Source organism: Mustelus asterias, chromosome 2 (genome assembly GCF_964213995.1).
Source record: "Mustelus asterias chromosome 2, sMusAst1.hap1.1, whole genome shotgun sequence".
Classification (NCBI taxonomy): Eukaryota; Metazoa; Chordata; class Chondrichthyes; order Carcharhiniformes; family Triakidae; genus Mustelus; species Mustelus asterias.
The window spans coordinates 152,620,129-152,633,109 of NC_135802.1; the positions used below are offsets into that span (position 1 = coordinate 152,620,129).

At 42.9% G+C, this 12,981-nt stretch overlaps 1 protein-coding gene across 7 annotated transcripts in view; it reads right to left on the bottom strand.

The window, feature by feature from the left end:
* mylk4b (myosin light chain kinase family, member 4b) overlaps positions 1-12,981 on the bottom strand; it is a 105,934-nt gene that overhangs the window by 30,067 nt on the left and 62,886 nt on the right. For all 7 annotated transcript variants that reach the window (XR_013495546.1, XM_078198584.1, XM_078198573.1 and 4 more), the window contains exons 2-7: positions 10,338-10,434; positions 9,552-10,257; positions 4,139-4,437; positions 2,692-2,797; positions 352-445; positions 153-262 (exon numbers count right to left, since the gene is read on the bottom strand). Coding sequence is in view for 6 of the 7 variants with exons in the window: in XM_078198584.1 (XP_078054710.1) it covers positions 153-262; positions 352-445; positions 2,692-2,797; positions 4,139-4,437; positions 9,552-10,257; positions 10,338-10,434 (1,412 nt within the window). In the remaining variant the exon portion in view is untranslated. The remainder of the gene's footprint in view (positions 1-152; positions 263-351; positions 446-2,691; positions 2,798-4,138; positions 4,438-9,551; positions 10,258-10,337; positions 10,435-12,981) is intronic.

Sequence of the window (12,981 nt, forward strand, 5' to 3'; positions counted from 1 at the left end):
AGGAGGGTTGGCAATCCCAGGCAGATATAGTCAATGTTATGATCGCACAATTGAGCCTGCTATCACATCCTTAACTACACCTTTGTGAATAAGCTTTTTACAAATCGCTACTTTAAATGATGTTTAACATCAGTAAAATCACTGGCACTTACTATTCCATGATCAGGGTGATATCATTCTTTGATTCAAAAGCATCGTACAGCTGGATGAGGTTTGTGTGATTAAGTTGATTCATCACTTGGATTTCATTCTTTACCTCCTCCTGTGAACCAATAACAATGTGTAGAATGATACAAGAAAAATCACATCATCTCTCTGGCAGAGGACTAATGTTATTCCGAATGACTATACCTTCTGCTTTGCTGCTCTGGCTTTAATGATTTTGGCGGCTAAAGTAAGACCTGTGGATTTTTCTACACATTTGTGCACTTGTCCAAACCGTCCTCTGTAACAAAACATTAAAGTCAGAAATACAATTTTAAGAAATGATAGTTCGAGCAATAGCTACATTTTTACTTCAAGAAGCATTTCCACAATATGAACATTAGTATCACTGAAAAGGGATTCATGTTTCCCAAACATTTCGTCTCAGGACAAATGCAGGAATGCAAAATTTCAAAACACCACAACAATTTATACTGCAGGAGAGAAGGGTGCTAATTACATTAGTATTAACAACGGGTGACACTGCTGCCTCACAGCACCAGGAACCTGGGTTCAATTCCAGCCTTGGTTCACTGTCTGTGTGGAGTTTGCACATTCTTCCCGTGTCTGCGTGGGTTTCCTCCGGGTACTCTGGTTTCCTCCCACGCTCCAAAGATGTGTGGGTTTGCCATGCAAAATTGTCCCTTAGAGTCAGGGGGACTAACAGGATAAATATGTGGAGTTATGGGGGAATAGGGCCTGGCCTGTCAGTGCAGGCTCGATGGGCCGAATGGTCTCATTCTGCATTGTAGGGATTCCATGATTCTATGAACATGACTGCAAAAATGATGGCAAAGTATGAATTCACCTGGGTTTAGGTAGTAATTGTTGAAGAAAACATTTCTACCTAACCAATTTCATAAATAGAATTGCAATACCAAAAGACCATTTCATTGTGCACCATTGTTATATTTTATTAATTTAATCGATGAATTAATTAATATACACGACAATCACATGGGATCATTACAAACTGCTGATATAACTATACTTGTAATGAGGGATTTTATCCACCCACAGACAGTCTCCCCAGATATTTGAAAAGCACAGTTTTCATTGAAGTTGGGATCTTTGATCTGGTGAGTTTTCAGCTGTGAAGGTGATGCATTGTCAATACTGTGACAAAACAATGCAGCTCAAATGAAAAACCATCACTGCATTCCCACACAGTCGTTCTCTTGTTAACATCCCTCTGACACAGAGACAATAGCCCCAATATTTCATAGAATCATAGAAACCCTACAGTGCAGAAGGAGGCCATTAGCCTATCAAGTCTGCACCAACTCTCTGAAAGAGCACCTTATCTAGGCCCTATCCCCATAACCCTGCTAATCCCCCTAACCTACAAATCTTGAGACACTAAGGGATAATTTAGCGTGGCCAATCCACTTAACCTGCACATCTTTGGACTGTGATGGAAAACCAGAAGACCCAGAGGAAACGCACGTAGACACGGGGAGAGTGTGCAAACTCCACACAGACAGTCACCCAAGGCTGGAATCGAACCCAGGTCCCTGGCGCTGTGAGGCAGCAGTGCCACCATGCCTGAAGTTAAAGTCGCCATAGTCCCAGATGACCATAGGCTGACTGGTGGTGATTTAACCTGAGGCGAAGCCTTCATAATAACCTCGGCCAGTATGGGAATTGAACACATGTTGTTGGCATCACTCTGCACATTAACCAGCTGTTCAGCCAACCGACTCCACCACTTCTGGAGAGTGGTGGGGACGGGAGGAGTTTGCTGCAGGGAAACATAGGAGTGCAAGACAAATCTAACAAGATCAAGGACATGTAAATCCTGCTTAATTTAGAGACAGAACCTTATTTTCCTTCTTTGCCTTTGTTTCCTGCTCTGCACCTGCTCAGGATGAGGACAGACTGACTGGTGAGTGGGGAAGATTATGGGAGAAGATGGCGACTGGAGAACATTAGGATCTATCCTTGACAACTGCTAACATTACATGTTGGTTAGAATTGGACCGGTAATTGTGAGGAAATGGGTACCGGAAGCAATTGTTTTGGAGGAGCATGGTGCCAGGTGTTGGATGAAGGTGGCAGAAGATTGGCTTGATGGGCTGGGTGAGGAAGCACTCCTGCTCCTCCAGGCCCACAAGCAGTGCTGGAAAAGCACCTTCCAGCAGAATACTAGCTGCGCCCGTTAGATGGAAATTCCCTGAGTCCTGAGTAAAATGGCTGGTCATTTTAAATTTATCTGCCTGCCAAAATATCAGGAGGGGAGTTTCATTTACATCTTATGATGATGGACTTGCCTCTGCAGAATATGTTGGAAGCCCCCAAAACCTGCTTGGGTTAAGACAGGCAGGTTGGCATTGGGTTTCGCAAATTAGCCCACACATCATTTCCCAACCCAAAACTCTCTTCCATTCATCACGGAGTCGAGGGGGGGGGGGGGGATCAGGGTTAAAGTTGCCCTCCATGCATTTTTAACAGTCAGTCATTCTCTGATGAACATTAAACAGAACTGACCCTCCAAGGATTTCCGATTTGTGGATTGTATAGAAATTGCCAATTTGTGCCGTGTTGGTTGAGACGATGCGATGTTCAAATGGAGCAGGTGGAGCAGGGCCATCATCTAGACCAGGAAGATAAAATACAGAAGCAGTTTGGCACTTGTGCATCAATTGTAAAGAAAGAGGTCACAGGAAGATTGTCATTAACTGCTCTTAGATTGCACCCATAATGGTAACAGTCAAAGATATAAATCAAAGACTTTCTGGATTTACGCTTATGAAAAACAGTTGATCGATATTAGACAAAACATGGCCATAGGAAATGACTCAGCAACTGAGCCACATTGTAAAACGTGCGCTGTAAGAACAAATGTGGTCTTTTCTCCATTCATTGCCAGATCAAAACATTAGCCCTGATTTTAACCAGGAGTAGAAATCAGATGGGCAGAGGGGAAGGTCTCTATAAAAAAACCCTGCCCAAAAAGGGCAGCAACGGTCAGCTGGCAAATGGGTGACGGAGGAATTTTGGGTGGCAGAAAGCTGCTGATCAGCAGCAAAGGTTTCAACAGAAGAATATAGCAGGGCAGGGGTTTGGAAGGGTCTCTGGTGAGACAAAAGATTGCATAGCTGAAGAGGTGGGACTAAACCTTCCTGACCAGGCCAATGGGAAGAGCTCTCCAGCTCCTCCTGGTCCCACAAGGAAAATGTAAAAGTTAAAAACATACCTGTTAAAACAGACCTACCTCTGCCCCATTCTCCTCTCCCAATGTCTTCCCTAGGTTGGAAATGGCCTCCCCAGTCAGGGCATGGGTTCACATCGCAGAGGAGCCCACTCATTACATCATTTCCATTATTTAGGAAGGAAGATCTATCACTACAAATCTATCAGTTTATGCCAGTTTTGGGGAAGTTAGTAGAATCTGATATTGTTACAGGTTTGCACGTTTTTAAGTTGATTGCTTAGTCTGCTTATGAATTTTTTGATGTACATCACACTGCAATTTAGCCTTTGGGCTACAAGTGTGTTCATTGAATAAACGGCCATTATTGTTAGTTATTTGGTAATACGGGGCTTGAGTATTGCTGTAAAAAGGACATTTTGTTAAAACTTTTCATCCTGCACTTATCAGGACAATCGCAAGGGTACCAATGTTAGAGGAAACAACAACTTTATACTGTATGAGAAGAGGGAGTTGATTGGTGGTAAGTGGACTCTAATCTGGGAATTTGGGGGGGACGGAATTGGGTTAGTCAGGAAGTCCCCTGGGAGGCTGAAGAGTGGTGGGTTGGGGGCGGGGGGGGGGGGGGGGGGGGAGTGAATTAGTCAACCAGATGGATTTTTACAACAATCGACAAGGGTTTCATGGTCCTCATTAGACTTTTAAATTCAAATTTATGTTCCAGGCATTTAGCATTGGCGCCACTTTGGATTGACAACAAGATAGAAGTTGATGTCAACTTGCCAATCACAATGTGTGGACTCTCCTCTTTGGTTTCCTGGTTATTTTCTTCCTGGCCAGCAGTGGGGGTGGCACAGTCCTGACTTGAGGCAGGTTCAGATGTGCTTTCCTGGCTCTGGCCTTTTTCCTCCACTCTGCTCTTTTTGTTGTCATCTTTAAGTGAATCCTCCTCGCTCACTCTCCTTTTATTGGCCGTGCTCACATCTTTGAACTCGTGTTCTTCAGTGTTCTGTGACGTTCCCTCCTCCGGTTCTGCTGCCGCCGCCAATAAAGCCTCAGCCTCTCGCTCACTATCTTCATATCTTTCAAAAGTAACAAAAGTTATACAGATACATTTTGTTCAAAAGCAAAGACACAACTGAGTATGCAAGCCTTAATTCTTGTGGTCCAGTTCTGGAATGAGACTTGAAACTTCTGGTTCAGCGGCAAGACAGCTACGAATAGAAACTGAACCAATACTTGGCGCAGTTAAATCACTCTCGTTTCCTAACTGAACAAGGTGATAAGTTAAGATTTGGTTTGTTTGCAAAATTCAATTCATTTGTCTTTCTAAAAGAATGCAGATTAAGATGAAGAAAGACACCCGGCCTGTAAATTTCTCTCCTTGTTTCCCTTTCTCCTTCTCTAAGCCTCCTTCTAGCTGCCTCTCATATTTCCTCCTTTCTCTTATCTTTCTCCGTCTGAAAGACATCGGTAATTATCATGCTCAGTGGATAGGTTTAATTATGTTGTTGTGAAATGACCAATTAAAAAAATGTTTAAAAACTTATTTAGGACATTTAAAATTTTAGATGCAAAGAAAAAAAAAAGACAAACATCTTTTCCAAAAAACAAGTTAAGTAATTCAATTCATTCACCGACAAATCATGATTATGGAATATTTTCCAATGGTTTGTCCACTAAAAAGTGTTTACTCATCTTTACATGGTTTATCTGTCATAGGTTTTACCCCTTGGCAAGAGACTGGGAGACCAAGAGGTTGGCAAAATGGTGTGGGAAGATGTCAGGGTGGGCATGACATCTTCTCACCATCATAAAGTATGCTGGAAGATCAGCCATCCAGGATTTCAATTGGCCAACTATTTCTGCAAGCATTTTGCCCCAATCTTGTGTGTGTGTATATGTGTGTCGGGGGATTGGGGCGGGGGGGGGAGGAGGATGGGTGCTGCTACCACATGGGGCGACCAGCCAATAAAACCTGCCTGGCTCTAATGTCCCCCAATGCCCTCTTACCCTTCTTCACTTCTTCAAGGGTGCCTTGGTCATTGCGGTGTCCTCTTCTCATAGTTGTAACCTCAGCATTGGTACCACTCTAGCAGTGGTGCTGTTGAGACTGATTACCTGCCAGTCCCCTTATTGGTCCAGAAGGTTTTTGTGGGTGGCCTGTGCCATCCTTCTCCAAGACAACAGCTCTGGTAGGAGACACTTAATTGGCCACTAGCACAAATGTGAACGATTCCCTCCCTGCCCCCTCCTCCCCAGGATTCGTGGCTTGCCAAAGTGGGCTTGCTTCCTGCTTTCAACAACAAGCTTTCAGCAGCCCCAATAAGGCTCAGTACAATGTCCTTTTCACTCCTTTAATTTTTAAATTGCTACTCCCGATGGCTCTGACAAGTTAGGGAGAGGAAGATAAAACAGATGAATTCATGGCAGGTGAAATGGTGCAGGAGGGAGGGTTTTCACTTTCCTGTGGCATTGGGACCACTTCTGGGTCAGGATGGACGTACAAGATGAATGGGGTGCACCTTAATAAGGCTAGGACCAATGTCCTTGTTTGAGAGCTAACTAGTGCCGTGAGGACAGCATTTCATCCAAATTATATGGGTAGGTGAACCAGGATGAAGCATCAGAGAGGGTGCACCAAGGTCTGGGATTATGACAAAGAGGAGTTTAGAAATAGGAGGGGTCAGGCAGGAAAGAAATACGAAGGAAACTCAGATAAGTTTGGTGTGCATGTATGTAAATGTACAAAGCGAGATAGACAAGATTGGGCAGCTGCAGGTACTAATTGTCACATAGGATTGTGGAGTAATGGCATTACAGAGTCCTGGTTCAAACAGGGGGGGGGAATGGGAACTTAATATTTCAGGCTACAATGTATTCAGGAACAATAAAGCAGGAATGAGGAAGGGCCAATGACAGTACTGATTAAATATGTCATTAACTGCTCAGGAAAGGGATGATACACTTGAGAATAAGAGACATTCAGTGGAATATAAGGAACAGAAGGAAAGTTATTAGGCTGCTTTGTGTATATTATAGGTCACCAAATACTATAGTATGAATGAGATGGGGAACAAATTTGCAGATGAATTTTAGAAAAATACAAGGAGTTATATTGTGGTGTCATCCTGGGGGTTGCTATTGGGACCATTGTTCTTTTTCAGATATATTAATGGCATGGAATTTGTTATACTGAGGACATGTTCAATGATGACACAAAACCTCAGAAAAGTAGTAAACAGGGAGGTGGACAGTAACAATCTCCAAGAGAACATCAACTGATGAAATGGACAGAAACTTGGAAGATGAAATTTAAGACAGGGCTGTAGAGTTTGCATTTTGTAGGGAGGAATAAGCAGCAGAAATATAAGCTATATGCAGGTACAATATTAAAGGGAATGAGAACATCACCACCTCCAAGTTCCCCTCCAAGTCGTGCATCATTCTGACTCAGATTGATGTCGTTGTTATTCCATCATCAAAGATTCAAGTACTCTCTACCTAACAACATCACGGAGCACTTACTCCACACGATCCGAAGAGATTCAAGAAGTCAACTCACCTTCCCAAGGACTATAGTTACGGGCAACAAATGCTGGTCTTGTCAGTGATGCCCACACCCAAGAATGAATTATTTTTTAAAAAACTGTAAGGCAATTTAATAAGCACTGCCAGGGACACGTGAAAATAATCGATTAATAAACTGCAGCTAACAAAAGCTTGCAATAAAAAAGGAAGCCAGTGAAGTTTCTCCAAATAATTTTAAAAAACCATTCACCTGAGCTGGAATTCCCCGATCTCGCATGCCCCACTACTGCTGCCAGCGACAACGGAAAATTTGGTGCTCAGCCAAACCTCCCTTCACAGCAGCGGGATTGGAGAATCCCAGCCGCAGGTGAGGTCGGAGAATTCTGGCCCTGATGTCTTGCTTATTTCCCCCACCTGAAATTAAAATTGTAACGTGAAAGACATTGCTTGCAAGAAACGTACTTTTTTTGCTCATGAGGTGCCTTCAACAATGACTACTGTCGAGGCCTGCATCCCTCTAAGAAGCCTGAGACGAGAGATTGTGGTGCCTCCAAGGGCTATCATTTTCAGCGAAAGCCTGAGACTAACCATGCGCATCTGTGCCTATAACGGCCAGAGTTAATTGATGATTGATACCCAGTTTAGCAATTAATGGAGCATGTCAGGAAGAGCTATTAGTGAGGCTGCTTCCTCTTCTGAAGCCAGGCATGAATGGAAAATTACCTAAAACTAAACCTGCCAGTGAACCAATTTTGATGACAGTGAGAGCAAATAGTAGTTAGCAGGTTTGTGTAAAATATTAGAACAAGGTAAAGTGTCTATGTTTGTTTCGATCACGTTGCTGATCAGGTAAGAAGGTTTAAGGGGTTGTTAATTTAGCAAGTCTATCATGTTAAATCAGTGGCAAATTAAATTCTGCACTTGGAAATTTTGAAACTGAGTTTCGTGCATATTCCATAATAAACGTTAAATTGTCAAAATAGCTGTATTTTCTTTCATAACCCTTCGTCGGGCAAGAAAATAATTGTTATCAATAGTCAGTTCTGGAAGCGCTGTATTGTTATTGAAGTTGTAAGGGGAATGTTGAAAGAATTCCTGAACTTACCAAATTATTTATTCAAGTGAAGCCCTTCAGCATTAGGGTTGCCAACTCCAGCTGGAATTTAAGTTTTAAGTTTAAGTTTATTTATTAGTGTCAAAAGTAGGCTTACATTAACACTGCAATGAAGTTACTGTGAAAATCCCCCAGTCGCCACACGCTGGTGCCTGTTCAGGTACACTGAGGGAGAATGTAGCATGGCCAATGCACCTAATCAACATGTCTTTTGGACTATGGGAGGAAACCGGAGCACCTGGAGGAAACCCGCGCAGACATGGGGAGAACGTAAAGACTCCGCACAGACAGTGACCCAAGCCGGGAATCAAACTCGGGTCCCTGGTGCTGTGAAACAGCAGTGTTAACCACTGTGCCACCCTACAAGAATTATTCCAGGAGTTGTCAGCAGAAGTGAAGCCGCACAATCCTGGCGGTGTGGTGTGAGTGGGTGCGCCCATCCTGGGGGAGGGGCATAGTCCAAATCCCCAGACACTAATCTTTGAAAAAAGAGAACAAAGAATGAATAATTACAGCACAGGAACAGACCCTTCGGCCCTCCAAGCCTGTGCTGATCATGATGCCCTAACTAAAAAAAAACCTTCTGCCCTTACGTGATCCGTATCCCTCTTTTTCCTTCCTATTTGTGTACACATCCAGATGCCTCTTAAATGTTGCTACTGTGCCTGCTTCCACCACCTCCTCTGGCAGCGCCTTCCACCACACTCTGCGTTAAAACCTTGCCTCGCACATCTGCCTTAAACTTTCTCCCTCTCACCTTGAACCCTGTGCCCCCTTGTAATTGACACTTTCACCCTTGGAAAAAGGTTCTGACTATCCATCTTGTCATAATTTTGTAGACCTCTATCAGGTCTCCTCCTCCTCTTTCTTTCCAGTGAGAACAATCCTAGTTTATTCAACCTCTCCTCTCATAGCCCCTGAGAAGGGTGATTATTTTCCATTCGGGTTTTTGTTTTTCTCCTTCAGAAAATTATACTCTTTTACAAGAAAGTTGTGTTGAATTCCTTGACACTGAGTTCTTTCCAAACCCCTTCAGTGGAGATACGCATTGATTTCCCACATCTGAACCCCAATGCTTCCCTCTGACAACAAAAGGCCATCAGCTCACTATGAATAACATCAATGGAAATTTGCCATCTTAATTAATATCCCCTCATTCATCCATCATCTCAAAACAATTGGATGTGTTTTTTTAACCTCTTTCAGAAATGGAACAGGAAATTGTGTAAATGAGAGGTACTACTTCCCAACCACATGAGAGACTAAGGAATGTCTGCAATTTAGATACTATTGTCCCTTCCAGAAGTAGTTTTAATTCGGGGTTGAGGAACCAGGTACCTATTTTCTGATTCCAGAATAATAGGATGTCCCTTCTCGGAGAAGGAGAAAAACCAATACCTCAAATGGAAAATAACTCATCCCTCCCACAGTATTTTGCTCCTCTGAGGTACTTGTTTGGGTTTCCTCATTCTTTTCAGGTTACTCACCAGAAATACGATTTTCTGAAAATGTACAAACCCATAAATAATCTTGTTTGATGAAACCAATTACCTGTTTAACAAGACAGTGCAGTTCTTGCCATGGCAAACAGGTTCTTCTAGTTGTGACACTATGCCTTTCCCTTTGAGGCCCTCAGTAATAGTAGGCTCTACGTCTGTGCTTTCAAGACCAGTATTGTCAACCACTTCAATGGTTTCATCAACATTTACATCATGTTTGTCTGTTTCTTCATTTTCTTCACCTATTAGTTCCTCCTTTTCACTTTCAGGCTCTGATTCAGTCACAAAGTCTTTCTCAACTTTTTCATCCTCCTCCTTTTCTTGCAATATTTCTGGGATCCTATTATCTCTTATCTTGTCATGCATAACATCGTTCTTTGCCGTCCTTTCATCATTTTGCTCGTTGATCCCCGATTGATTCTTCACTGCGGTAAAGGTCTCATCCACCTTTATGTCACTTTGTTCCTTCTCAGCTGTGTCTTCCTTCTTGCCGTCACCAATGTGACTGTCTGAAATGGCTTCAGCAAACTCTGGGCCAATAGTGGAGGTGGTGCCCTCTGCTGGTCTGGAAGGTTGAGGTCCGAAGACTCCAACATCTTCTTCAAATGGCTTTTCTTGTAATGTTAAGTTTTTGTGCTCTGCTAGGTCTTTGACACTGTTCTGTTCCTCAAAGTCACTCAAGTTGCCCGCATTCTCTTTATTTAAATTCTGGATTTTTTGGTCAGAGAAAATGTCTAGCTCCTTCTGAGTTGATGACTCTGGGAAAACAAGATGGAGATATTAGGTGGAATATTCCTGATTTTGTGGCATGTGGCACCGACAAGATATTTTTGCCTACCTGTGAAGTCGGGAGGTTTCTTCTTCTGTTGGGACTTTATTTCTTTAATATTTAAATTTTGCTTCCCTTTCACATCACTGGACCGCTGATCTTTCACCTGTGCAAGAGAAGAATTAATTAAATTTCCAACAAACTGATGATCAGGAGAAACCTGCGTACGTTACAAAAGCCTTCAACATCACAAGCTTTTTTGCATGATAATCGATTACAACCATTTTGATCATCAAAGGTAAACTTCTAAAACCCAGAATCAGAAAAATTACAGTAGGCGTTCTTGAATGATCTAGGTGACTTGGGCAGAATTGCAACAACTGAATTCAATCTTCTCCTATGACATTTGCCTGAACTTTGTACTCTCGGAGGTAAGAAGTGTTAATGCTGCAGCATTAACAGCAAGGGGAGGCAATGGCCTAGTGGTATTATCGCTAGATTATTGATCCAGAAACTCAGCTCATGTTCTGGGTACAAATCTGCCACAGCCATTGGTGAAATTTGAATTCAATAAAAAAAATCTGGAATTAAGAATCTACTGATGACCATGAAGCCATTGTCAATTGTCGGAAAATCCCATCTGGTTCACTAACGTCCTTTAGGGAAGGAAATCTGCCATCTTTACCTGGTCTGGCCTACATGTGACTCCAGAGCCACAGCAATGTGGCTGATTCTTAACTAGGGATGGGCAATAAATGCTGGCCAGCCAGTGACGCCCATATCCCATGAATGAATTTTTAAAAATTCTATTACGGGCAATAAAATTCAGCATCAGACAGTCCTGATTATATGCAAAGTAATAATTCCTCTGGCCCAACAATTATTTAAAAATTCTTTCATGGGATGTGGGCACCACTGGCAAGGCCAGCATTTGTTGCCCATCCCTAATTGTTCTTGAACTGGCCATTTCAGAGGGTAGTTAAGAGTCAACCAAATTGTTGTGGATCTGAAGTCACATGGAGGCCAGAAAATCAGATGTCCTTTCCTTAAGGACACCAGTGAACCAGATGGATTTTTACAACAATCATTAATGTTTTTGTGGTCACCATTACTGAGACTCAGGGCGCAATCTTACCAGCCGTTCATGCCATGCTCCCGCTGCAGCAAAGTCGGGGAATTCGGCACCCAGCCAAATCTCCGTTCACTGCAGTGGGAGAATTCTGGCCCCAGTGACATTACCGCTGCGCTACTGTCTCCACCACTAAAATTCAGGGTAAACACACCACAATAATGAAATACCTAAATTACAACGTTAAATCAAGATGACAAAATCGGGACAAATCATGGCAAACATTCCTTTGTAAACAGAGGTGTCATTGTTAGACGCTGTAAAAGAAAATCATTTAAGAGTCATCAGAAATTCTAAACAATTTTAGGTTTAATTTCTTGAGGGTCATTCAGCTTGCTTAATTCCACCTCCCTCCCCCCCACCATCCTGTAATTTGTTTAAAGTGAAGTGAAATAAGAGAGCAATGGTTTTGCAATATCTACAACAGAGGCAACCAGATATGACAACTGTAATGAACAGTGAACACAAGTCATGGGGAAGCTGCCCTTTGTGGAGAACTCCACAAAGATTGCAGGTGATAAGAGATACCCAACCCTCGCAATGTAACTACCCAGATTGGGAGAGAATCGCAGACTCGTTACTCACACCCTATTCCTTGTCAGTGAAAACGGGGGGTGCTGGGAATGGGATGGGAATCCTGGAATCTGGTCCCATTTTAAATGGCTCCAGAATCATTCCGACTCTGCAATAAACTGGGCCTACAACTCTGCTTCATGAGAGTACAGACAATCGGATTAGGAAATGGTCAGATAAAATTTAAACAGTGATATTTTCAAAGGATTAGGATTATTTCTCCTGGCTTCCCCAAAATACCACACCTCCCATTAGACCGGCCTTGCTCAGGGTCAAAGTCCTCTCCTCCTCCTGGCACCTCCTGCCAAGAGCTTAATCGCTGATATTCTTGAGGGGGCTAAGGAGCAGCGAGCTGCATTGAGGTGGCAAAATCAAATGGGGCATCAAAATCACCACCACGTTTTCACCATTGGAATGGGTCTCTGCCCACTACCCCCTGCCCAATGTAATTACCTTTTCAGGAATGAATTAATTTGAGAGGACAAGCAGAACTTGGAGACCGGTCCAAGGGAAAAGATTTGATATATCAGCAAATAAACGCTATCATCATAAATGTCAATGATGGCTAAAAAGACTGGATTAAATTAAAGAATGGTATCCATTTCCTTCACTGACTGCTTGAAGCATTAAATATAAAATGCTGGAAGAATATTTAGATAAACAGAATTATATGTAATAGGAGAATTTTTTTTTCACACTGACTTAAGAAACGTGGCTTACCCCATAAGATGTGAATGAAATCAATATGAAGAGCTATAGTTGTTAGAATCATAGAAGTCCAACAGTGCAGAAGGAGGACATTTGGCCCATTGAGTTTGTACTGACTCTCTGACAGAGCATCTTACCGAAGCCTCCTCACTAGTTGAGGTCTTCACGAGCAAGGATCACAGATGGTCCTCACTAATGGGGACCAGACGTGACAGCCTTGCCGGTGGGACTGGAGGCCATTGAAACCCCCTAGGTGGTTGGGGGCAGGGCCGGGCATTGCTCATGGAGCAGTGCCAGCCTGGC